Source organism: Hyla sarda, chromosome 2 (assembly GCF_029499605.1).
Source record: "Hyla sarda isolate aHylSar1 chromosome 2, aHylSar1.hap1, whole genome shotgun sequence".
Classification (NCBI taxonomy): Eukaryota; Metazoa; Chordata; class Amphibia; order Anura; family Hylidae; genus Hyla; species Hyla sarda.
The window spans coordinates 317,930,150-317,956,472 of record NC_079190.1 but is presented as its reverse complement, the minus strand read 5'-3'; the positions used below and the strand labels follow the sequence as shown (position 1 = coordinate 317,956,472).

The window sequence follows — 26,323 nt, the reverse complement described above, 5'->3', positions numbered from 1 at the left end:
CTAACTAACGAGGTTTTTCATCTCCCTTGAAAAAAACTAGATTCTGTCCTAGAAAGAAACAGTTCCGATCTTCTCAGCTACATAGGAGATTTGTGGCACAGAAAGGCAGACAGAGGCGTCAATATCACCCACAATCTTCTTCTTACAAGAAGAAGTTGCCCCCAAGGTGGGGAAAAGGCCAAGGGTTTTTGACACCAGCTCCTTGTTACCCTGAGTTGGTGCCAGGCTTTCCCATTTTGCCTCTCTATGTTGTCAAACATCCTCAGACTAGTGGGTAAACTCTGTAGTTTCAAGGGGCTATGCAATAGAGTTGATAAAAATCCCTCCCAAAAATTCATGAACAGACAAGATCCTCTCCCATTAATCTCAGAATTCCTGCAAAAAGGAGCTTTAGAGCCTGTCCCAGTCCCTCAAAGAGGTTTTGGAGTATACTCCAGGGTCTTCGCAGTCCCCAAGAAAGGCAGATCTTGGAGACTCTTCATAGACCTCACCTTCCTGAACAAATATATAATCAAGAAGCGTTTCCAGATGGAAACCATCAGATCAGTGCTGGCGCTACTCGAGGAGGGCAACCTGATGGCGACTATCAACATGAAGGACGCCTACCTTCATGTCCCAATCCTGAAGTCTCACAGGAGATTTCTCAGATTGGTGGTAGTCATGGACCAAAAAGTATTACACTTCCAATTTACATGTCTTCCCTGTGGTCTGTCATCAGCACCTTGAGTTTTTAACGTCTACAAGAAGTGAATCTAATTCCCTATTTGGACAACTGGCTGATCCTAGCACACTCTGAGGAGTCTCTTATTCATCATGTTCATCTCACCATTTCAGTTCAGCAAGATCACAGGTTTCTCCTCAACTTTCAGAAATCTCATCTGGCCCCAACCTTGCAAGGGAAGTATCTCGGTTTCAGGATCGACTCGGTAGGCACAAAGTTGTTCCTTTCAGAAGACAGGCTCATCAAGTTGAAGTCGGAGGTAAACGGTCTTTTGAATTGCACAGAGTTCTCGGTCCAGTCCGCCATGAGTGTCTTAGGCTTGATGACATCGGCTCTGGTTGCAGTTCTTTGGGGAAGAGCGCACATGAGATCCCTACAGCTCAACATTTTGAACCAGTGGAACAGGAGATCCTGGGGCTTGGACAAAATCATGTCCCTATAGAGGTCCACGAAACAGGATCTAGCCTGGTGGTTGCGTCCAGACAAGGTGCGGACAGATCCTTGCGAGTTGTTCCTCAGGTTCTCCTTACTACAGATGCCTCTGCCAGTGGTTGGGGAGCACATCAAGGGTTCGAATGGGTGCAAGGTACATGGAGCAAGTAAGTGGCGTCTCTGTCTTCCAACCGTAAGGAGCTTAGAGCGGTATGCCTTGCCTTAACTCATTTGTCTTCTCTGTTACAGGGCTGCTGAGTCCTGGTTCAATCAGACAACCTCCCATCAGTTTTTTTTTACCTGAACAAACAGGGCGGGACAAGGTCATCCCAGATGGAGGAGAAATGTTGTCCCCTCATGGCTTTGGCAGAAGATCATCTTGTGGATCTCCATGCAGTAGATATTTGAGGCTCTCTGAATTTCCAGGTGGATTTTCTGAGCAAGAAGAATCCGGCAGAATGGAGTCTCAACACCAAGATTTTACTTCCAATAGTCAGGAAGTTTGGACAACCAGAGATGGACATTATGGCAAGAAGAGCAAAGCGGAAGACCGCTTCATTTGCTCCATTTATCGCAGGGACCACCCTGATCATCTGGATGGCCTTTCATTTCCATGGAGCAACAGGTTCCTTTATGCGTTCCCTCCTTTTCCTCTAATTTCACGAATGCTGTCAAAAATCAAGGAGGATCATGCCAAAGTGCTAGCAATACTACAGTTCTGGCCCAGAAGGGCATGGTTCCAGCTCGCGTGGAAGCTTTTGAAAGGCTGTCTTTGGGAATTACCGGACCTGATCAAGAAGGTTTATGCCATCCATCTCTCCACAAACTGAAGCTTACGGCTTGGCTCCTGAGAGGATGATACCAAGTTCTCAAGGTTTCTCAGAAGAGGTAATCAATTTACTAGTGGCTTCAAGAAAACCTTCCACACAAGGTTTACTCCAGGGTCATGACATTATTCAATTACTGGTGTGAATCACCATACTGAATCTCCCTCTCTGTCACGTTTTGGAGTTCTTGAAGGATGGGTTCAACAAAGGCCTGAAGCCAAATATGCTACGAGTGCATTTCTCGGCTATTAATAACATTTTCCAAGCTTCTTTTTCAAAAAGTACCCTGGTCTCCAGTTTTTTTTTAAAGCAGTATCTAACCTCAGACCAGCTGTGGTCCCTCCAGTTCCATCATGGGACTTACCTACAGTTCTCCAGGCTCTTGTGAGTCACCCCTTTCAGCCTATAGAAGATTCAGATCTGAAACTGCTTTCCTGGAGAGTTATTTTTCTGGTGGCCATTACATGGGCAAAAAGGGTCTCTGAACTTCAAGCTTTATCTATTCGGCCTCCTTATCTGTAGATTCAGCAGGATTGCTTAATTCTACATTTAGATCCATCCTTCAGACCTAAAGTTTGTTCGGTTTCCAATCTTAACCAAGATACTTTCTTACCTGATTTCTACCCGAATCCTCTGGATGATGTACAGTCTTCACTTCATACTCTGGATGTCAAAAGAGCAGTTATTTGCTATATCAAACAAAGGGAAAACAGCCTCCAAGGTGTTAGGAATCGCGGCAGGTGGACAGCAGGTGGTGGATCCTCTGAGCCTGTGTGGAAGTAGACTTGAGCTGTGCCAGGGAGTGGGGTCTAAGGTGCCACTGGTTTTCACCAGAGCCCGCCGCAAAGCGAGATGGTCTTGCTGAGGCAGGTGACACCCAGTTCACTACCCCTGGCGTGACTCGTCCACACAGGTAGCTGGGGGGGGTGACGTGGCACAGACAGAGACTGGCAGGACGTGACGGGCAGGACGTGGCTGGCAGGGCAGAAGGACAGGGCAGGAACACAGGTACAGGACAGGCCGGAACTAGGAACAGGTACACAGACTCGGGAACAGGACTTGATTCAGGAACAGGACTTGACTCAGGCATAGGACTATCACAGACAAAGACAGACAACCATGATCTGGCCCAGGGAGCAGGGAGGAGCAGATACTTATGGACCAGAGAACAGGTGCAGACACTTAGACTAATAGGGTACTGGCCCTTTAAGAAACAGAGCTCCGGCACGCACGCCCAAAGGGGCCATAGGCACACACGCCGGAGCTGCAGGTAAGCGATGTGCTGAGACTCGCATGCGGGCACGTCCCGTACTGCGAATCACAGCCCCGCCGACAGCTCTGACAGAAAGCACTAACGGCCGGCGAGTCCGACCGGAGCGCAACTGTAACACAAGGCTTCTCTAGCCCGTTGGATTAAGGAAGTCATTTGTTTCTGCTATTCCATCCATGGGGAAGACTGCCCAATTGCTGTCCATGCTCATTCCACCAGAGCTGCGTCTATATCCTGGGCGAACCTAGAACAAGTCTCTCTTGATTAGATATGTCGAGCTGCTACATGGGCCCCTCCGGAAACCTTCATCAACCATTACAAGCTGAATCTCACAGCTAGCAGGGAGGTGTCCTTTGGCAGACATGTGCTGGAAATAGCATCTTCTTTACCCCCCCCCCCCTTTTATTTAATGCTTTGCATTCCCCTTTGTGTGCCACCGAGGGATGAAATGGAAGGTTAATGTACTTGACGTAAATGTACGTCATGGTATGTTGAGTCCCACTGCACCATGACATACATTTACGTCCGATGTCATTAGGGGGTTAAGAAAGGTAGGCATTTCCAGGTGCCAACTATCTTTATTTTTTTTATTGTTTAGATTTTTTGTACCTGATAAATAGAAAAAGGTGGTGTTTTAACCTTCTTTTATAGATATATTGTTGTTGCTTCCTTAAACTTTTTCTTTAGGCTCACAAGGGGAAATGTACATGTACAATATACTGCTATACTTCTGTATTACCATGCAATGTAATTTTACCAATTTTTCTGTGACACTGACTCTAAGTAGCCCTCTGGAAAAAAGCAGTAGACCTTAGGATCTTTACTAGGTTTCCAACTCCCATGATAACCACTCAGAACACAGAGGGCACCTTACACATATGTCTAGCCCTTCAGATGCCATGGACACTATTATTCACAGCACCTGACGGGTTGAAAGGATTGGAACATAGTTATCTCCCATTCTGCAGGCAGGTGTCAGTTGTATAATAAACCCAGCACCCATGGCAAATTGAGCATGCTCAGCTCAAGCCTGCACCATACTGTCTCCATTCACTTTCCCAGTTTAAATACACAGGATGGTGCTAAGGGGTTAAACAAATATGAACCATAAAGCTTCCAGTTACCTGTATCTCCAGCTGCTGGACCACCTGCATCTGTACCCTGCACTGAGCTGTACTGCGGTCATCCAACGCATGTTCTGTATTTAGATGCCTTTACAAAATATAAATGGTAAGTATATACAATAGTATCTAACAATGAATAAAACTTACTTGACACAGCATGTGATGTACACTTGTATATAGGCTTAAACAACATTAAAGAAGGACAAATTCTTAGACTGACTGAATTTCTTAAATTTTGAAATGTAGCTTCCCATTTCCAGACTACCCACGCAGGACTAATTTGTTCTTTAGACATCAAACTGCAGCTTGGTTAGTAACAGAATGACGGTTTGTAGTCTGTTGCCAAGGAGCAAATATGAAAGTTTTTAAAGAGGAAGGGTCTGTCAAAGATGTGGGGGTTAATAGCTAATTTATTAATTATTATTTATGGTCAACAAAAATATAAGAAATATGACCGTTATGAATTGCCAAAAATATACAAACAATGCAATTCACCATATCTGGGCCCAACTATTTTCCCAGATACAAGTTCTATGAAGTAATGGTGGAAGTAGGGCTGGGCAGTATGACCAAAAATGCATATCATGGTATTGGCGGTTCCACGGTATTTAACGGTATTTCCCCCCCCATTCCCCGAGGAACTAATCATATATGACCCCCAGGTGCTGCTATATTTCTCTAAATCTCCCCCCCCCTCCCCTCTCCTCCAGACCGTGGCGATTTAAATTAATGAAATGCGGGCCGCGGCGCTTTAAATTAATAAAATGCGGGCCGTGGTGCTTTAAATTAATTAAATGCGGGCCGCTGCACTTTAAATGAATGACTTGCGGGCCGCCGGCGCTTTAAATGAATGAGATGGAAACAATTAAGGGAAAACTGTCAGATATTTTCTCCCGCACTATACTGGTGGATAGTGCGGGATATGCCGATTAAAACTAGCCCTACCTTACCCGGATCCGCCCGGCCGTTCGCCCACAATTGTAGTTATATTCTATGTGTATATCTTGCTGTAACTGGCACGGCCAAGGCTTCTGCAGGTTAACTGTCACGGACGTCAGCGCTGCTTATGAATATTCATTCCCCCTCCCTCCAGTTCTCCCTCTCTTTGCTGCTCCTAACTGGAGAGAGGGGGATGAATATTTATAAGCGGCGCTGACGTCAGTGCCAGTTAACCTGCAGAAACCCCGCCCATGCCAGTTACAGCAAGATATACACATAGAATAAAACTACAATTGCGAGCGAACGGCCGGGCAGATCCAGGTAAGGTAGGGCTCGTTTTAATCAGCGTCTCCCGCACTATACTGTGGATAGTGCGGGAGAAAATATCTGACAGTTTTCCTTTAAGTTGCGAGCTGGAAGTTGTCACCTCCCCTGCAAGCACTAAAAGCCAGGCTTTTAGCGCTTGCACAGGGAGGTGACAGCTTGCCGGCGGCCCGCAAGTCATTCATTTAAAGCACCGCGCCCGCAAGTCGTTCATTTAAAGCGCCGGCGTCCTGCAAGTCATTCATTTAAAGCGCTGGCGGTCCACAAGTCATTCATTTAAAGCGCCGGCGTCCTGCAAGTCATTCATTTAAAGCACTGGCGGTCCACAAGTCATTCATTTAAAGCGCCGCCGCAACTCATCTGCAAGTGATAATTCATTCATTCGAGGGGGGGGGGGGGGAGCCCAACCGGTATTGCAATATGGGAAAAATTCATATCGTGCAGGGAAAAAATGTCAGTATTCGGTATGAACAGATATACCACCCAGCCCTAGGTAGAAGTAACTTTTGCAATATAATAAAATAATAACACAGTTATTATAAAAATGATATGTACATTTATTGGTTACAATTGTTTAAAATTAACCCTTTCCCGAGCCGTGACATACATGTACGTCATGGGTCAGCTCCCATTCTATAACGCGGGAGCAAAGTTGAATGCCGCGTCTAAAGTGAAAGTAAACTAATGCCGGTTAGCTCAGGGAGCTGTTCGGGATCGCTGCAAAGAAATCGCGGCATCCCGAACAGCTTACAGGACAGCCGGAGGGTCCCTACCTCCATGCTGTCCGATCGCCGAATGACTGCTCAGTGCCTGAGATCCAGGCATGAGCAGTCAAGCTGTAGAATCATTGATCATTGTTATCCTATGAGAAACCATTGAACAATGTAAAAGATCAGTGTGTGCAGTGTTATAGGTCCCTATGGGAGCTATAACATTGCAAAAAAAAAAGTGGAAAAAAAAAGTGAATAAAGATCATTTAACCCCTTCCCTAATAAAAGTTTGAATCACCCCCCTTTTCCCATTTAAAAAAAAACAAACTGTGTAAATAAAAATAAACATATGTGGTATCGCCAAATGCGGAAATGTCCGAGTTATAAAAATATATCATTAATTAAACCGCACGGTCAATGGCGTACGCGCCAAAAAAATTCCAAAGTCCAAAATAGTGTATTTTTTGTCACTTTTTATATCATGAAAACATTTATAAAAAGCGATCAAAAAGTCTGATCATTACAAAAATGGTACCGATAAAAACTTCACATCACGTCGCCAAAAAATTAGCCCTAGTACCGCCCCATATGCAGAAGAATAAAAAAGTTATAGTGGTCAGAAGATGACAATTTTAAACGTATTAATTTTCCTGCATGTAGTTAGGATTTTTTCCAGAAGTACGACAAAATCAAACCTATATAAGTAGGGTATCATTTTAATCGTCTGGACCTACAGGTTAAAGATAAGGTGTCATTTTCACCAAAAAAATTCTCTGTATAGAAACGGAAGCCCCCAAAAGTTACAAAATTTTGTTTTTGCTTCAATTTTGTCGCACAACGATTTTTTTTTCTTCTGCTGTAGACTTTTGGGTAAAATGACTGATGTCATTACAAAGTAGAATTGGTGGTGAAAAAAATAAGCCATCATATGGATTTTTAGGTGCAAAATTTAAAGAGTTATGATTTTTTAAAGGTAAGGAGGAGAAAACAATAGTGCAAAAAACAGAAAACCCCCGGGTCATGAAGGGGTAAAAGAGTAATAAAAACAGACCATAATATAAATGAAATTATATAAAGAATATCAATGACATAAGGTCAGATATAAATCAATGATGTATTATATTAGTATGTTATTTAACAAATATGAGCTTGGTACACTGTAGGCTATATGACAAAATGTAATTTAAATGGAAATTCTCCAATAATCACATAATGCATATGTGTCCCATTACAAGTGCACACATTGTAATGGATTATACAGTCCATACTTACTTAATAAATTGTCCCATATCCTCACATAAAGCCTCACAGCCTGGCCACCGACATTCACCATGTCCATAAAGTGGGTGTGAACTGGGAGGAACCTCATAATGTGATGAGCTGCGGGAAAAATAAGGTTTACAATTGAAACATACATAGATACTGTGGATAGATTAAATCCTTACTGTCATTTAATTTTACGTTTGAGATGTCAACAGTTAAGATCAGTCAGGGTCTTAGTGCTTAGAAGTTTGGGGTAGCACACTTCACTCCCCGGCTCTGCTCAATACAGGAGACGGGATTCATAGACTATAACTGATCCAGTCTGCTGTAAATCAGTTGGACTGCAGGCCTAGCCAAGGAGCGAGGCACACAGCTTCACTAAGCTATATCTAAAGATCGGAGGGAATCTCAGCACTGATCTTAACTTTTGACTTGTGTAATGTTTAAAGATGACAACAGAAAACAGTAGTGGATATGTTTTACATAATGAATCTGCTTTTGTTGACATGCTTCATATGCCAATTAACTAGTTGCTAAAAACTGACAGACAAGATTGAAAACCCTTCGAGAGAAGCTGACCACAGGTATGAACAGTCTTACACTTATACCGCTCATGCTGCCATTACCTGTCCCGCCGTGGATTCTGTAGGGCACTTTGACCATTAGGTAAAGAAGGGTGAACTGTGGGAGGAGACACCTTGTTGCTTGAGAATGAGGTAGAGATTGTGCTGCTCAGTTCAACATTGTCTTTGCTGGAATCCTCTTGATTGTTACTCATCTCCTTCAGGAGCTGCTGAAGATCTGATGGGGACACAGCTAGGAGGAGATTCCAAAATGATGTGTAAGGAAACATTAAAGCTTCATATACTCTACAAATAGTCCTTTTCTGCTATTTGCTTAAAGACTGGACACTGCAGGCTTCAGCATTCATGTCAGTGTTATAATATCAGATAAAGAATAATACCTATTTTACCCCTATTTTTTGCATGCAGACAACTATTAATTCTCACCTTGTGGCAGGCCTGGCAATGTCACTTGTCCTTGGCCTGGCTGCAGTCCTACCAGGCTTTGTCTCTGTAGATTTAACAAGTGCTGCTGTTGTAGCTGCTGCATCTGTAATAGCTGTTGTTGGAATGCTAGCTGTTTATTCCCCAGTGCTGCCTGGAAATCAGATAGCTCAGTAAGAAATACACAAGCAATAACAAGAGTTTATACAATGCTATGCCAACATATGGAAAACAGACAGGTATTTAGAGGGTTGTACACAGAACATCCAGTCCTGCAAACAGTGACTAATACAAGAAAGATTTATGCTTTCCTGCTAATTAAACCTAGTATATTCACGAGATCACAAGAATGATCCCTATTACAAAGGGTAAGCTATCGGCACCCCCAGGTATTGTAGAAGCAGGTCAATGATGTATGGATGGAACTGATCACCCCACAGTGTATTTGGTAACAGGAATGGACTTTCCTTTTCATGCTACATATTATAGCTGAGGAAATGAACAGATATAGCTATCGTAGTACAGAAATGCAGAGTTTGTGTTGCTTTTTGTTTTAGGCCATGTACCTGTTTTTCTTTTGTTTTCTGTATTTTTTTTTTTTTTTAAACAGCCTTTTTAGCTTTAGCAGTTTCGTCTGAATTAACTTGATAAATGTCCCTTAGCTCCCAAATGGTTTGCTATTGCATCTGTAATTGTTACAGATGTAAAAGGTACTTCTTTTTGGACAATTACATCTTAAAATACGGGCTAAAATTTTGCCAGTTATGTGCTAAAATATGTCTGTATTGTGAAAGATATTTCAATATGTATTTTGGGACATAAACATCCCAAAGAGACTTTTTTTTAATTAAGTCCAGATGGTATTCACCCCCAAGTTCTAAGGGAGTTCAGTAATGTACTAAATAGACCCCTAATTGCATTATTTAAGGACTTTATTGTAACAAGGTCTGTTCCCCAGGATTGGTGCATAGTAAATATGGTGGCAATATTAAAAGTAAAAAAAATGTATATACAAACTATAAGCATGTTAGGTTAAAGGGGTGTCGTATATCTGGATTTTTCCAAAGCAGTTGATACGGTGCCACATAAAGGATTGTTACATTAAATGAGAAGGATTGGGCTGGGGGAAAATATGTGTAATTGTATTAGTAATTGGCTCAGTGATAGGAAACAGAGAGTGGTTATAAATGGTACTTATTCTGATTTGGTGACTGTTACTAGTGGGGTACCACAGCGGTCAGTTCTAGGCCATATTTTTTCATATATTTATTAATGACCTTGTAAAAGGATTGTATAGTAAAGTGTCAATCTTTGCAGATGATACTAAACTGTGTAAAGTGTAAACACTATAGAGAAAAGTGTAGAGGATCGTAGGAGTAGCTTTAACTGTAGCAACCAGTGTCAGTTGCTACAAAGGCAAATAAAATCAGATGGTACATCAAAAGGGGCATAGATGAACAATTAAATAGTTTTACCATTGTACAAATAACTAGTCAGACAACACACCATCACAATGAACAAGACAGATAAAGCGGAGCTGGATAGGGTTCAAAGACAGGCAACAAGAGCGATAAATAGAATTGGAGGACTAAAATACCCAGAAAGATTTTCAAAATTAGGGGCAACCTAATAACTATGTATAATTCTGTCGAAGTGTAGTACAGATATTTCTCCCATGATCTATTTATGCCCAGGACTTCATCAATAGCAAGGGGGCATCCTCTACTTCTAAAGAAAAAAAGAGTTTTGACACTAGCACAGACAGGGTTTTTTACTGTAAGAGCAGTGAGACCATGGAACTCTCTGCCAGAGGAAGTGGTCACGGTGAACTAATTAAAAAGAGGGGCCTGGATGCATTTCTGAAGAAAATTTATATTACAAGTTACAGCAACCAGATTCTGAAGACGGGTGTTGAACAAGGGATTTATTCTGATTTGGAGTCAGGAAGGAACTCTCTAAAATGAGGAAATTTGGCTTCTGCCTCATGTTTTTTTTTTTTTTTTTTGCCTTCCTTCCAGTACTTGGAGAATAGGCTGAACTGGACAGACTTATGTTTTTTTTTTTTTTTTAAGCCTTACAGCCTATGTAAGTATATAAATCCCCTTAAAAGTAACTATGTCAACCTTATTTAAGCTTATATGCACCCTGAAAAGACATCTGACATGACAGTGAAAATTATTAGTAGGATATTGTTAGTTCAGTGGAACTAATTCTTGGTGGTCAGTTTCACTCCCTTAATATAACATCAAGTGAGAAGATGTAACTGTAGCTATGCAAGTCCATTCACTATGGTATAAATAGTAGGGGCATAATTATTGATTGTAGGCTGGCATGACTGGCACCCTATAGATTAGAGCCCTGCGCAAAACTGTTTCTTATTCCTGTTCCCGCTGGATTTCTGACCAGTACCGCTCGCTCCTGCAAGGTGTGAGTGCCACCCCTTTAACATGTGTGTCCAATCCTGCCTGCTCCTGCTAAAATTCTGTCACTGCTTACTGCCCCTGAGTGCCATTTCATTACCCCCTTGTGCCATTTCATCACTCCCCTGTGCCGCTATATAGGTTTGTTGGACTGTGCAGGATTTGGCGGGACCTACTGTAAGTTCACAGGTTTTTTTATTGGGTCCTGCGGGATCCCAATCCCATTGTAGTCTTGCACTATAGATGCTTTCTCTATATGCAAATATAATGCTAAGCAACCACCCTCTCATGTATCGGTGCATGTGAACAGATGTTTATCAGTATTTTGCTCCTGTGCAGCCTTCCCCATATAACATTGTGGCGGGTCTCAATAATGCTGCCGCTTTTTTTGTAAGAAAAGCTTCTTTTAAGTAAATGTGATCTATATTTCTACGTTGCTGAAATGACCTCATCTTATAATGTCTAGTTCCTCCAGGCATGCTATCTCATCCATTCTTGAAGAAAATTAATTGTGAATGTTACTTTAAGAGTCAGAAATTTTTTGGGGAGGATTAGGAGCAAGATTGGAGTATTCAGATGGAAACTGCTAACCTCTTTATGCTGCTGTTTCCCTGCCTGTTGCTGGGAAAGTAACTGGAGGTGTAGCTGTTCTTGTTGTTTCTTGTAATATTCCTGAAGCTGCCAAGATAAAAAGGAGACACAATAACTGAAAGGAAGCTGTGACTGGAAGCATACAAAGCTTCTTGTTTACAGGCCAAGTATAGTAAAGACATATTGAATCTAATACAGTAAAAATACTATCATCTGCTGTGATGTCAAAATTTTAAGAATACAATAATTAGAAATTATCTATAAAAAAATATACCCTGTATAAAGAACCTATCAATTCTTTCATGATGCCTGAACCAGGAGTTATTGGTGGCTTCCGCTTGCCCTACCGGTCTTTAATAGATAGATCTCTCCCAATACCTAAACAGGAAGATATCCATCAGTCAAGGCTGGAGGGTGGGGAAAAGCTTCTAGGGACCACCCCAATAACTTGGGATTCAGACGGCATTAGTTGGCATGAAAGTGATGACAAGTTCCCTTTAAGGCTATGTTCACACTACGGAATTCTCGTGGAATTCCATGAGCGGAACTCCGAGAGCAGAATTCCGCGGTGTGAACTTAACATTAGTGTGAATGGGTCTCCGCGAGACCCGTTCACACTGCGGAATTTCCGCGGCGCCGCTGACATTGTTCCACGCAAAGAAAGAACATGTTCATTCTTTGCGTGGATTCCGCGAGCACTGCATAGCCGTCAATGGTGACGGCTCAGTGCCCCGCGGCCCTAGCGCCGAAGCTCCTACGGCGGCGGCCGCCAGGCGGAATCTCTGCTCGCGGAATTCAGCGAGCGGAGATTCCGTAGTGTGAACGGGGCCTAATAATGAACAATTCTCATTAGCTATGTCATGAATGTGGCAATGCAAAAAAAAATGTATTTGCATATGGAAGTAGAGGAAATTCTGTAGTGTGAATGGACCAAAATATAGGTCAAAATGGAGCAGCATGCAGTGCTGTTTTGTCCAGTAAAATACCGGACATCATGACAAAATTCCAACAAAATCCTATTAAGGTACATGGGGTCCATCAGGCACTATCAGGGTCTCTCATGCAATGGATCTGGAACCACTATTACGCTTAACATTCTCTTTCTGTGATGAAGCAGAACAGAAATACTCGCAGAAACATGAACAATGCCTTATATATCCCCAAAGTGGTACCATATAATAAAAGCTTCATTTTTAAGACCCAAAATAGGCTCGGATTTGAATTTCTAAATGTAGAAGACAACTTACTTGCTGTAACATAAGAGCTTGCTGCTGCTGCATGACAGCTTGTAGTTGGGCTGGAGACAAGATCTGCTGCATCTGTTGCTGCGTGATCATCTGTGGTGTCATCATAGCAACTGAAACTGGAACCTGTGGTACCAATACAAAAAAGTTCTGATCTTTCTAGCCTTATGAAAAGACCTCTCCTCCACAATGCACTTGTGCAATGGTCTCACCTGAACTGAAGGTTGCTTGTTATCAGTACTGCTAGGAGTGCTCAGTCCTGTTGCCTGCTGGAGCAAAAGCTGCCTGGCCATCTGTAGTGCCTATAGGAAAAATCATTTAAGCATCCTCAGCGTGAATACAGAAGACAAACAATTTATCTGCTGTAAATTGTACCTAATAGTCACAGTTTTATTAAATGAAAAACTCATCTACTTTAGTAGCTGTTCATTCCTTTACCTCCATTTTTGTTATGTCTCTCCATTTTATTTCCACATTCAGAGAGCTCAATGGCCGACATTTATCATTGTCTTTAGACAGTTTTTTGTGTCTACAAGAGGCGCAAAAAGGCGCAAGCAGGGTTTATTTGCGCCTTTTTTGCGCCTTTTTGTTTACACATTTCTGCTGATTTTGAGTTGCAATCCACTGATTTTGGCAATACACATGATATAGAAGGGATTTATGAACTGCGCCTTTTGTAAAAAGGTGCAAAAAAGACGAAAAGCCACTGAAAAGTCTCTAAAACTACACCATCCCAGACCTGGCGTAACTTTTTGGTGTATGTAAAGAGAGAAATTTTAGAAAATGTGACCTGCACAAAATTTATCAAGTGCTCGGTGAACATTTAATAAATTTGGTGCTCCTACACATTACCAGCACACAAAAAAAGGTGTAGAAAAATGCTTCACTTACACTACAATAATAAATGTGGGCCAATGTCTTTAAATATCTGGCTGGTCCATATAAATACCTTTGCACAGAAGTGTCTGAACATTCTGGAAGAGTCTACAGCAAAAAGGTTGAGATGTTTTTTCCTGATACCTATCCTCCTGATAAGTGTAAGCACTTCCTGCCACAGTCCCAGCTCTGCAGGAAGTGTCAGGCCTATTTTCCAAATAAATGTGGCTAATAATTCAGCCCTAGCCATATGGGAAATCAGCAATAAAAAAAATGTTATGTAATTTTATTGTAATGTTCATTAACCTGATGGAAAGCAAGATGTATATAAAATAAATAAATAAGTACATAGCTACAAAATAAAAATATCAAAAAGCCCACATAAGAACGCCACCATTAGCACAAACAACAGCTATGAACCTATTGCCCGACAGTCCAAAACTGTACACTTTTTACATAAAAATGACAGTGGGGACACAACCTAAATATTTTTTAATGGCACCAATATGTAATTTCAAAGCACTTATTATTTTTTCTCACCCTTATTTCACAAAAATACTACTATAACACTGTATAAAAAGCCCCATGTTTTAGGAAAAGAGAACTGCTGAATCGCTTAATTACATGATCTATGAGGCCGCTATAAAATCTTGTGAATGTGAAAAATCAAAAAATCTTGTGCATGCGCAATAACTTGACAGAGGAATACAGAGAAGATGTTGTTAATGCACAGGTGAAAAAGTGGCGTCTTTTCAATGTCAGGACTGAGGGGCAGCTCCTACCTCTAGGACTCTTGTAACATAAGGAGTTAAGGTAAGAGGTCCGAGTGGCCATACTAATGCTCCAACATGTGCACAAACTAACGTACCTCATTTAAGTTTTAGGCAGATAAATCTGGGACATTAATTTTTTTGTATGACCACCCTAAAACTATGGTCAAATGTATTTGCTGTGGACGTTCTGCTTAAAATCTGCAGCATTTACAGTACCAGCAAAGTGGCTGAGATAAAAAACGAATTCAGACAAAATGGATTTTTGTTTGCTGCACGTAAATTTTGCCACTGGAAATGCTGCAGATTTATTGTAGATTTTCTCGATAGATTTTGTCTTCAATTAGGAAAGCTAAATCTGCAATAAATCTGCAGCATAGGAGATTTATAAACAATGGCCCAGGTTTGTCAATCTGTCTAGGCAAAAAATGGTCTGGCTTTCTCTGTAACAACCAACCAATCACAGCTCAGCTTTTATATTTAAGCTTTAATCAAATGAAATTAAATAATGTGATTATTTACTGTGAGCAACATTGTAGCTTTTTTTGGGGGGGGATCCTCCCAATCAAAAACACTGTATGCCTAATAGGCCATCCTGTCACTGCTGTATTTTAGGCAAAATAAAATTAAAGGGGTTTTCCAGGACTTTATTGATGCCCTATCCTCGAGATCCATCTCTAACTCCTGATTAAAGTGAATAGGATGGACTACGGTACCAGGAACTTCTATTGAATATATATAGTGTTTTGCCTGCTATCGAAGTGAAAAGTCAGTAGTGCACATACAAGTGCAGCAACCCCTTTAACCCCTTAAGGACCCAGCCAATTTTCACTGTAGGACCCGGCCATTTTTTGCACATCTGACCACTGTCACATTAAGTATTAATGCTGATGAATTAATGGGATGCTTTTACCTTTCATTCTAATTCAGAGTTTGTTTTTTCGTGACATATTCTACTTTATGTTAGTGGTAAATTTTCGCCGATACTTTGTTGGTGAAAAATTCTAAAATTTCATGAAAAAATTGAAAATGTAGCATTTTTTTTAACTTTGAAGCTCTCTGCTTTTAAGGAAAATAGACATTCCAAATAAATGATATATTGATTCACATATACAATATGTCTACTTTATGTTGGCATCATAAAGTTGACATGTTTTTAATTTTGGAAGACATCAGAGGGCTTCAAAGTTCAGCAGCAATTTTCCAATTTTTCACAAAATTTTCAAAATCTGAATTTTTCAGGGACCAGTTCAGGTTTGAAGTGGATTTGAGGGGCCTTCATATTAGAAATACCCCACAAATTACCCCATTATAAAAACTGCACCCCTCAAAGTATTCAAAATGACATTCAGTAAGTGTGTTAACCCTTTAGGTGTTTCACAGGAATAGCAGCAAAATGAAGAAAATGAGAAAATTCAAAATCTTCATTTTTTACACTCGCATGTTCTTGTACATCCAGTTTTTGATTTTTTGCAAGGGGTAATAGGAGAAAAAGTCCCCCAAAATTTGTAACCCAATTTCTCTTGAGTAAGGAAATACCTCATATGTGTATGTCAAGTGTTCGGCCGGCGAAGTAGAGGGCTCAGAAGGGAAGGAGCAACAATGAGATTTTGGAGAGTGAATTTTGATGAAATGGTTTTTGGGGGGCATGTCACATTTAGGAAGCCTCCTTGGTGCCAGAACAGCAAAAAAACAAACAAAAAAAAAAAACACATGGCATACTATTTTGGAAACTCCACCCTTCAATGCACGTAACAAGGGGTCCAGTGAGCCTTAACACCCCACAGGTGTCTGACGACTTTTCGTTAAAGTCGGATGTGTAAAATAAAAAAAAATTTTCACTAAAGTGCAGGTTTTTCCCCCCAAATTTACCATTTTTACAAAAGGTAATGGGAGAAAATGCCCCCCAAAATTTGTAACCCTATCTCTTTTAAGTATGACAATAACCCCATGTGTGGACGTAAAATGCTCTGTGGGCGAACTACAATGCTCAGAAAAGAAGTCACATTTTACTTTTGGAAAGCAAATATTGCTGAAATGGTTTTTGGTGGGCATGTTGCATTTAGGAAGCCCCTATGGTGCGAGCACAGCAAAAAACAACCCACATGGTATAATATTTTGGAAACTAAACCCCTCAAGGAATGTAACAAGGGGTACAGTGAGCCTTAACACCTCACAGGTTTTCTACGACTTTTTGCTAAATTTGGATGTGTAAATGAAAAAAATAATTTTTTTCAGTAAAATACAGTTTTTCCCTAAATTTTACATTTTTACAAGGGGTAATAGGAGAAAATGACCCCCAAAATTTGTAACTCCATTTCTTTTGAGTATGGAAATACCCCATGTGTGCACATCAAGTGCTCTGCTGGCGAACTAAAATGCTCAGAAGAAAGGAGCGCCATTGAGCTTTTGGAGAGTGAATTTGTTTGGAATGGAAGTCAGGGGCCATGTGCGTTTACAAAGCCCCCTGTGGTGACAGAACAGTGGACCCCCCCATATGTGACCCCATTTTGGAAACTACATCCCTCACAGAATTTAATAAGGGGTTCAGTGAGTATTTACACCCCACTGGCGTTTGACAGATCTTTGGAACAGTGGGCTGTGCAAATGAAAAATTCCATTTTTCATTTTCACGGACCAATGTTCCAAAAATCTGTAAGACATTTGTGGGGTGTAAATTCTCACTGTACCCCTTATTACATTACATGAGGGGAGTAGTTTCCAAAATGGGGTCACATGTGGGGGGGGGTCCATTGTTCTGGCACTATGGGGGCCTTGTAAACGCACGGGGCCTTCAATTCCAGACAAATTTTCTCTTCAAAAGCCCAATGTCACTGCTTCTCTTCTGAGCATTGTAGTTCAGCCGCAGAGCACTTTACATCCACATATGGGGTATGTTCTTACTCAGAAGAAATGGGGTTACAAATTTTGGGGGGCTTTTTTCCTATTTTCCCTTGTGAAAATGAAAAATGTAGGGTCACCAAGCATTTTAGTGAAAACATTTTTTTTTTCCATTTTCCCATCCAACTTTAACAACAATTCGTCAAACACCTGTGGGGTGTTAAGGCTCACTATACCCCTTGTTATATTCTGTGAGGGGTGTAGTTTCCAAAATGGGGTCACATGTGGGTATTTATTTTTTTGTGTTTATGTCAGAACCGCTGTAAAATCAGCCACCCCTGTGCAAATCACCAATTTAGGCCTCAAATGTACATGGTGCGCTCTCACTCCTGAGCCTTGTTGTGCGCCCGCAGAGCATTTTACGCCCACATATGGGGTATTTTCGTACTCAAGAGAAATTGTGTTACAAATTTCGGGGGTCTTTTTTCCTTTTACCGCTTGTGAAAATAAGAAGTATGGGGTAACACTAGCATGTTAGTGTAAAAAAGGAAAAAAAATTGCACTAATAGGCTGGTGTAGCCCCCAACTTTTCCTTTTCATAAGGGGTAAAAGGAGAAAAAGACCCCCATAATTAGCAGTGCAATTTCTCTCGAGTACGGAAATACCCCATATGTGGCCCTAAACTGTTTCCTTGAAATACGACAGGGCTCCGAAGTGAAAGAGCGCCATGCGCATTTGAGGACTAAATTAGGGATTGCATAGGTGTGGACATAGGGGTATTCTGCACCAGTGATTCCCAAACAGGGTGCCACCAGCTGTTGCTAAACTCCCAGCATGCCTGGACATTAAGTGGCTGTCCAGAAATGCTGGGAGGTGTTGTTTTGCAAAAGCTGGAGGCTCCGTTTTGGAAACACTGCCGTACAATACATTTTTCATTTTTATTGGGGGGGGGAGAGTGTAAGGGGGTGTATATGTAGTGTTTTACCATTCATTATTTGTTAGTGTAGTGTAGTGTAGTGTTTTTAGGGTACATTCACACTGGCGCAGGTCTATGGTGAGTTTCCCGCTAGGAGTTTGCGCTGTGGTGAAAAATTTGCCGCAGCTCAAACTTCAAGCAGGAAACTTACTGTAGACCCGCCCGTGTGAATGTACCCTGTACATTCACATTGGGGGGGGGGGGGGGCAAACCTCCAGTTGTTTCAAAACTACAACTCCCAGCATGCACTGATAGACCGTGCATGCTGGGAGTTGTATTTTGCAACAGCTGGAAGCACACTGGTTGGAAAACCTTCAGTGTGCCTCCAGCTGTTGCAAAACTACAACTCCCAGCATGCACTGATCGCCGACGGGCATGCTGGGAGATGTAGTTATGCAACAGCTGGAGGTACGCAACTACAACTCCCAGCATGCCGAGACAGCTGTTGGGCATGCTGGGATTTGCAGTTTTGCAACATCTGGAGAGCTACAGTTTAGAGACCACTGCACAGTGATCTCCAAACTGTGCCCCTCCAGATGTTGCAAAACTACAAATCCCACCATGGCCAGACAGCAAACAGTTTTGCAAGATCTGGAGGGCTACAGTTTAGAGACCACTGTATAGTGATCTCAAACTGTAGCCCTCCAGCTGTTGCAAAACTACAAATCCCAGCATGCCCAAACAACTGTCTGGGCCTGCTGGGTGTTGTAGTTTTGCAACATCTGGAGGGCTACTGTTTAGAGACTACTGCATAGTGGTCTCAAACTGTAGCCCTCCAGATGTTGCTAGGCAACTCACCGGCTTCCGTAGGATCCAGGGAGCCAGCCTCACGTCATCGCTGCCCGCTGATCTCCACTGTCTATCGTCGCCTCCGCTGCCACCGGATGGGTAAGTGGATTACAGCGTCGGTCCTCCCCGTTTCCCCTATTGTGGGTGGGCAGAACGGGGAAACCGAAAGTTAACCCCTCCGCCCCCGATCTGCTATTGGTCATCGCGTCTATACGACAAATAGCAGGGATAGGAGGGGTGGCACCCCTCTCACCTCACTCCTATCCCTTCAGGGGGATCGTGGGTGTTTTGGGCGGGGTGCCTACTGATCAATATCAGCAGTCACCCCAGTCCGCTGCGCGGCAGGGAACAAAATTCCCACGGCCGTACATGTACATTATGGGTCCTTAACTACCGCGGGTCCCATGCGACATGAGTCCTGAACAGGTTAATAAGCCGATTGGCAGTGGTGGAGAGGGTGGGCCACATTCATCAGATATTGATGCCTCTCCTGGGAATAAGCCATCAATAAAATAATTCAACAAAACCTCTTTGAAAGCCGCCTTCTATAAATTATGCACACAGGTATTACAGTGCTACTTTTATTTCACTAGCAAAGAACAGATCTAGTAGAGGCAAAGGTAACGTAGGGTGCTATTACTTTCCTGTGTTTTCTATGAAAACTAGAATAGCTTTAAAATGATAAATGTGAAACGGCTTGGGATGCCAATATTTGTGTTATGTAAAGCTCTGATTCCAGTAGCTCAATAATGTAAATCAGTTCATCTACATAGAAAAGATTTAACAAATACAATCCATATGCTCAAGTTTTTTTTAGAAAATGCCTTTTGTTTTTCTTTACCTGTTGCTGCTGAAAATGTAGGAGATCTGCGGTGCTTAACTCTCCATTAGTCTCACCACTGGCACTGCCTTCCCTTGCTCCCCCTCCATCTGATTGGTTAGGAATACTGCCAACACCATTTTGATTGGTTGGAGTTGATCGAATCGATTCAGATGCAGATTCTACCATCATGACGTTTTTTACAACCTGTGTAAAACCAAGAGAGGTCAATCACATGTACAACAAACACATACATAAGGAATATATAAAGTCATAAATTAACTACTCATTTCTTCTCTCAAATACTCAAAGTACAATCAAACTACAATCTGACACAAACTTAACAAGTCTTTACTTTTTCAACTTGCTGAACGAAGAATTTTTCATTGCAGTTTATATTGGGCAAATTTTTTGTCACTGAAAGGGACTATAATTACTATGACTACAGGCCCTTTTACACCAGCAAATTATTGGGAAAATTAGGGTAAAAGGGCTGACCATTAGCCATAGAAGGAGTAAACACAACGCTTTTATAAGGAGTTGATCTTAAGACTGGACTAAGGGGAATAGCTGGATGTCATATATCTTGATTTCCCCATAGCATTTGATACTGTGTCACAAAAGATTGGTACATAAAATGTGAATGCTTGGGCTAGAGTAGAATGTGTGTAAGTGGGTATGTAACTGGCTCAGTGATAGGAAATAGAGGGTGGTTATTAATGGAACATACTCTGATTGGGTGACTGTTACTAGTGGGATACCACAGGGGTCAGTTTAGGGTCCTATTATTTTTAATATATTTATTAATGACCTTGCATATGTGGTTTTTATACTGAAGATTTTGTACCGGAAGATTAATATGAATGTATGAATTGTCAGTGTTGAAAATACCAATATAATATTTAAATAATAAATAAAAAAAGTGTCAACCTTTGTGGATGATACTAAACTGTGTAAAGAGGTTAACACAATAGGGGTACAAATGGATCTGGATAGGTTGAAGACTTGGGCTGGGAAGTTCAACCCTGATAAATATAAGGTTATGCACATGGGGAGGAAAAATCCAGGCTGGGATTATGTATTAAATTGGAAAATACTGGGGACTACTAACATGGAAAATGATTTAGGAGTTTTATAGAATAAATTTAACAGTAGCAACCTGAGTCAGGCAACTAATGCCAAGGCAAATAAAATAATAGGGTGCATGAAAAGGGGCACAGATACACATGAAAAGGAAATAATTCTACCACTGTACAAATTACTAAAGGCCACACATGGAATACTGTGTACAGTACTGGCCAATAGTGTACAAGAAAGAAATAGTGGAGCCGGAGACGGTTCAGAGATGGGCAACTAGGGTAGAGGTTTTTTTTTTTGTCTCCCTCTGGATCAACACTATAGGTTTAGGCAGGGTTCATACTCGAGATTCTGAGAGTGCCCTGCGCCATCTGAATCTGGCGGTGCTAGGACTGCACGGACATTGCTGTCCCCATACAAGGCAATGTATTCTGTGTCGATTATTCTGAAAGAATGAGCAAGGTCATTCTTTCGGGGGAGGAAAAAGAAAAAAAAGCTTTACAACCCATGCCTGGAGAAGTATTAGTCCCATATTTTCCATTTTTTTAATCCACTTCTGGCTTTATCTAAAAAAAAAAAAAAAAAATCCTGAATGAATAACTGTAGCAAAAAGCCCCCCTTAGGGCTCCATAACATGCACACTTTCCAAGTTTTTTAAAATGCATGACTAAGGGTGCTTTCACACCACGTTTTCAGCCTACGACTGCTGGATCTGGCTGGGGTACAGGAGCGCACGGTTTTCCTCTCCCCCAGCCGGATCTGGCAGCCGTAGGCTAAAAACAAGGTGTGAAAGCAACCTTAGGCAGGCATTTTAAAACACTGGAAAATTGTGGACCGGCGCTGAAATCCATTGACTTTAATGAGCCGACTGGAGTAACTATTTGACTCCGGTCGGCTCACTTCTGCCCTGTATCTGGTCAGAAAACCGGATACGGGTCAAAAATGAGCCAACCAGAGTCAAACTGTGACTCCAGTCGGCTCATTAAAGTCAATGGATTTCAGCACCGGTCCCCTACCCCAGCCGGATCTGGCAGCCACAGGCTGAAACCATGGTGAAAAAAAGCACCCTAAGAAAAAAAGGAAAGAAAATGCATCTGAAGGTTTTTAGTGGGGGTTTCTACAGGGTTTTTTTTTGGGGGGGGTGTTTTCCTACAGGTGTTTTTTTTTTTTTTTTTTTTTTAAACCATTATTTATTGAGTAACATTTTGTACATGTGTATTTTGATGGTATTCTTCAAGCGCTATAGAGAAAGCCTAAGGAAAAAAAACACCATACCTAGATCAAACAGCATATTGGAGAAATAAAAAGACACAACATCATTTTGATCTTAAGGTACATTTAGACTAGACAAAAATCATGACACCTGCTATATAAAAAGGGGCCTTAGCAACACTTTTACAGTTGAAAACACATGACCCAGTTGTGTTACGGTAATCTGCATACAGGCCGCATGTAACGGCTGTCAAATTACTAAATAGCAAAAAATACTAGCCAGTTTTTGTTGTTTAGTAATTAAAAAAAATAATAATAATAATAAAAAAGGTGCAGCCTTGTTGCAGTTTCCTAGTGTACAGCCAGAAGATGTAAACATCTGAGTTTTCTAAACGCAAGAGAAATATAAAATGTACCAAGACTGTGGTAGAGCACTGAACTGTAATTGTTAGGCTATGCTTCTGCACGGGTTTTATTCTGGCATTTTTATTAATTTTTTTGCTAAATGCCACTGCAGTTTTTGAGCCAAAGTCAGAAGTGGGTCTTCCATAAGGAAGAACAAGTATAAGCCTTTCCTTTATATGTCCTATTCCTTTTGAATACACTTCTGGCTTTGGCTCAAAAACTGAAGTGGCAGTTTTTCCAAAAAATGCCAGAAAAAAAACCAAAAACATGTGGAAACCTAGCCTTATACTTAACAGATGTTAAGTGAGCTGCAATACAACATTTATTACTACTTCTACTAGTTCTACAGCAGTGTTCACATTAACCCATAATAAACTAATGATATTCTTAAACAATTACGTCTACACACTGTCAGAGTTCCTAGAATTGAAAAATAATCTGATCAGCCTGTGCTTAAGAAATTTATTGGTATGTGACGTAAAGTTGGTATAAGACCTCATTCTGAACATTGCCAAGCCACATGCAGTTCATTACTGCAGGAACCAGACGTGCTGCACTAATGAATAGCATTTTATAAGATTCCATTCACACTAAGCAACATAGAGCCCTGCAGTTTCAAAGGTTTTGCCAAACCCCTGTGTACCTAAGACTAGGTTCCCTTTGTGTTTTTGGTATATGTTTAATGTATATAATAGTAGAGGCTCTTGACATATATGTGAGAGGCTGTGATGAAGCCATAGGGTACGTTCACACGAGCGGATCCCCAGCGTATTTTACGCTGCAGATCCATCACTGAAGGACCGCTGTATGGTGCCTTTACAAGTGCCTGCTCGGAGTGGCAATACGCCGCTTCGAGCAGACACACTGCAATGTGCGAGTCGCAGCCCGCATGCTCAGTATACTCGCACATCGCGGTGGCTCTCGGCCTAGCTCATAGAGCAGGTGGAGCAGCCACGATATGTGCGAGTATTGCCGCTCTGAGCAGGCACTTGTAAAGGCACCATACAGCGGTCCTTCAGCGGCGGATCCGCATCGTAAAATACGCTGGGGATCCGTTCGTGTGAACTTACCTTTAAGGTGGATGCTTTCTCTCCCCTCCTTCCCACACACATGAATGTTCATTTGGCTAACAGTTAGCTTACCTGTCCTCCTCATGCAGATAACTATTCGGCAAAGCTGAACGTTCATGTGTTCTCTATGGGAAGGGGTAAGCTGAAGCCAAAAAGCAAGTGTAGGGTGGTGAAAATCCAGTACATTTGACCTTACTTTCCACTGACCTCATTTGTCAATAGTGTTGGGAGGCCGCCTTATGCCAGGCAGGTTCAGCAGAATTTAGTCTAAGGTGTATGGGCACCTTAACAGTGGCATCCATCACACCGAGGCTAATATGGCATCCATTGAATGGATACATTGTGAGCTTTCTCATGACATATCTACAGTCTTGGCACCCCTGAAATTTTTCAAGAAAATGAAGTACACATGATTAATCCCTTTGCGTTTATTGGAAATAAACCAAAAAAGGGAGGGAAAAAAGCAATTTGGACATAACGTCAAACCAAACTCCAAAAATGGTCTGGATAAAATTAATGGCACCCTTAACTTAATATTTGGTTGCACACCCTTTGGAAAAAATAACTGATATCAGTCGCTTCCTACAACCATCAATAAGCTTCTTACACCTCTCAGACGGAATGATGAACCACTCTTCCTTTGCAAACTGCTCCAGGTCTCTCTTATTGGAAGGGCGCCTTTTCCCCACAGCAATTTTAAAATCTCTCCACAGGTGTTCAATGGGATTTAGATCCAGACTCATTGCTGGCAACTTCAGAACTCTACAGCGCTTTGTTGCCATCCATTTCTGGGTGCTTTTTGACATACGTTTGGGGTCATTGTCCTGCTGGAAGACCCAAGATCTCGGAAGCAAACCTAGATTTCTGACACTGGGCTGTACAGTGCGACCCAAAATCCGTTGGTAATCCTCAGATTTCATGATGCCTTGCACACATTAAAGGCACCCAGTGCCAGAGGCAGCAAAACAACCCCAAAACATAATTGAACCTCCACCATATTTCACTGTATGTACTGTGTTCTTCTCTTTGTAGCCCTCATTCTGTTTTCAGTAAACAGTAGAATGATGTGCTTTACCAAAAAGCTCTATCTTGGTCTCATCTGTCCACAAGACATTTTCACAGAAGGATTTTGGCTTACTCAAGTTCATTTTGGCAAAATGTAGTCTTGCATTTTTATTTCTCTGTGTCAGCAGTGGGATCCTCCTGGGTCTCCAGCCATAGCGTTTCATTTCATTTAAATGTCAACGGATAGTTCGCGCTAACACTGATGCTCCCTGAGCCTGCAGGACAGCTTTAATATCTTTGGAACTTGTTTGGGGCTGCTTATCCACCATCCGGACTATCCTGCGTTGACACTTCCATCCACGCCAAGGGAGATTAGCTACAGTGCCATGGGTTGCAAACTTCTTTAATGTTGTGCACTGTGGACAAAGGCAAATCTAGATCTGTGGAGATGGACTTCTAACCTTGAGATTGATGCAACAATTTTGGGTCTCAAGTTCTCAGACAGTTCTCTTTTCCGCTTTCTGTTGTCCATGCTTAGTGTGGCACACACAGACACACAATGCAAAGACTAAGTGAACTTCTCTCCTTTTTATCTGCTTTCAGGTGGGATTTTTACATTGCCCACACCTATTACTTGCCCCAGGTGAGTTTAAAGGAGCATCACATGCTTGAAACAATCTTATTTATCCACAGTTTTGAAAGGGTGCCAATAATTTTGTCCAGACCATTTTTGGAGTTTGGTGTGACATTATGTCCAATTTGCTTTTTTTCCCTCCCTTTTTTGATTTAGTTCCAATACACACAAAGGGAATAAACATGTGTATAGCAAAACATGTGTTACTGCAATCCTTTTCTGTGAGAAATGTTTAATTTTCTTGAAAAATTTCAGGGATGCCAACATTTACGGCATTGACTGTGGCATTAAATGGATACTTAACAGTGGCATCTGTCATCCATAATCTAATATATCGAACATATAAATATATATATATATATATATATATATATATATATATATATTCTTTTTTAACAGGATCGTATCTACTATACTTAAAGGGGTACTCTGATCGCGGGGGTCTTGCCGCTGGGGACCCCTGCAATCTCTCATGCAGCACCCACCTATCTCAGCTGCATGAATCGACCATAGCTCCGTGTCTGAAAATTCACGACCACTGGGCCGGAGTATCATGACGTCAGGATTGCGCCCCCTTGTGATGTCACTCCCCGCCCCCTCAATGCAAGCCTATGGGAGGGGGCGTGACGTGGTTGTGAGTCTTCAGACATGGAGCTATGGTCGATCGTGCAGCTGTGACTGATGGGTGCCGCATGAGAGATTGTGGGGGTCCCCAGCAATGGGCTCCCGCGATCAGACATCTTATCCCCTATCCTTTGGATAGGGGATAAGATGTCTTAGGGCCGGAGTACCCCTTTAAGGTTTTCATACACTTTAGACAAAACTTAAGAAGAAGGTCTCCCAATGTTCACAGACCGATGATGTTAGGGGAGAGAAGAGTTGGGCATGTTGTATTTCAACTGCACTATCCTATAGTTCTAGTACAGTTAAGCTGCCATCAGAGCTGTCTGGCTGTGGCTTACCCCTTCTCCTCTTT

The 26,323-nt window shown here is 41.7% G+C and overlaps 1 protein-coding gene across 2 annotated transcripts in view; it reads right to left on the bottom strand.

The window, feature by feature from the left end:
* The window catches only part of FOXP4 (forkhead box P4), a 72,408-nt gene that overhangs the window by 20,705 nt on the left and 25,380 nt on the right, over window positions 1-26,323 (bottom strand). For both annotated transcript variants that reach the window (XM_056557746.1, XM_056557747.1), the window contains exons 2-9: window positions 19,966-20,151; window positions 13,085-13,174; window positions 12,876-12,998; window positions 11,629-11,715; window positions 8,621-8,771; window positions 8,237-8,426; window positions 7,620-7,727; window positions 4,375-4,462 (exon numbers count right to left, since the gene is read on the bottom strand). In XM_056557746.1, the coding sequence (XP_056413721.1) occupies window positions 4,375-4,462; window positions 7,620-7,727; window positions 8,237-8,426; window positions 8,621-8,771; window positions 11,629-11,715; window positions 12,876-12,998; window positions 13,085-13,174; window positions 19,966-20,136 (1,008 nt within the window). In that variant the 5' untranslated portion in view covers window positions 20,137-20,151. The remainder of the gene's footprint in view (window positions 1-4,374; window positions 4,463-7,619; window positions 7,728-8,236; window positions 8,427-8,620; window positions 8,772-11,628; window positions 11,716-12,875; window positions 12,999-13,084; window positions 13,175-19,965; window positions 20,152-26,323) is intronic.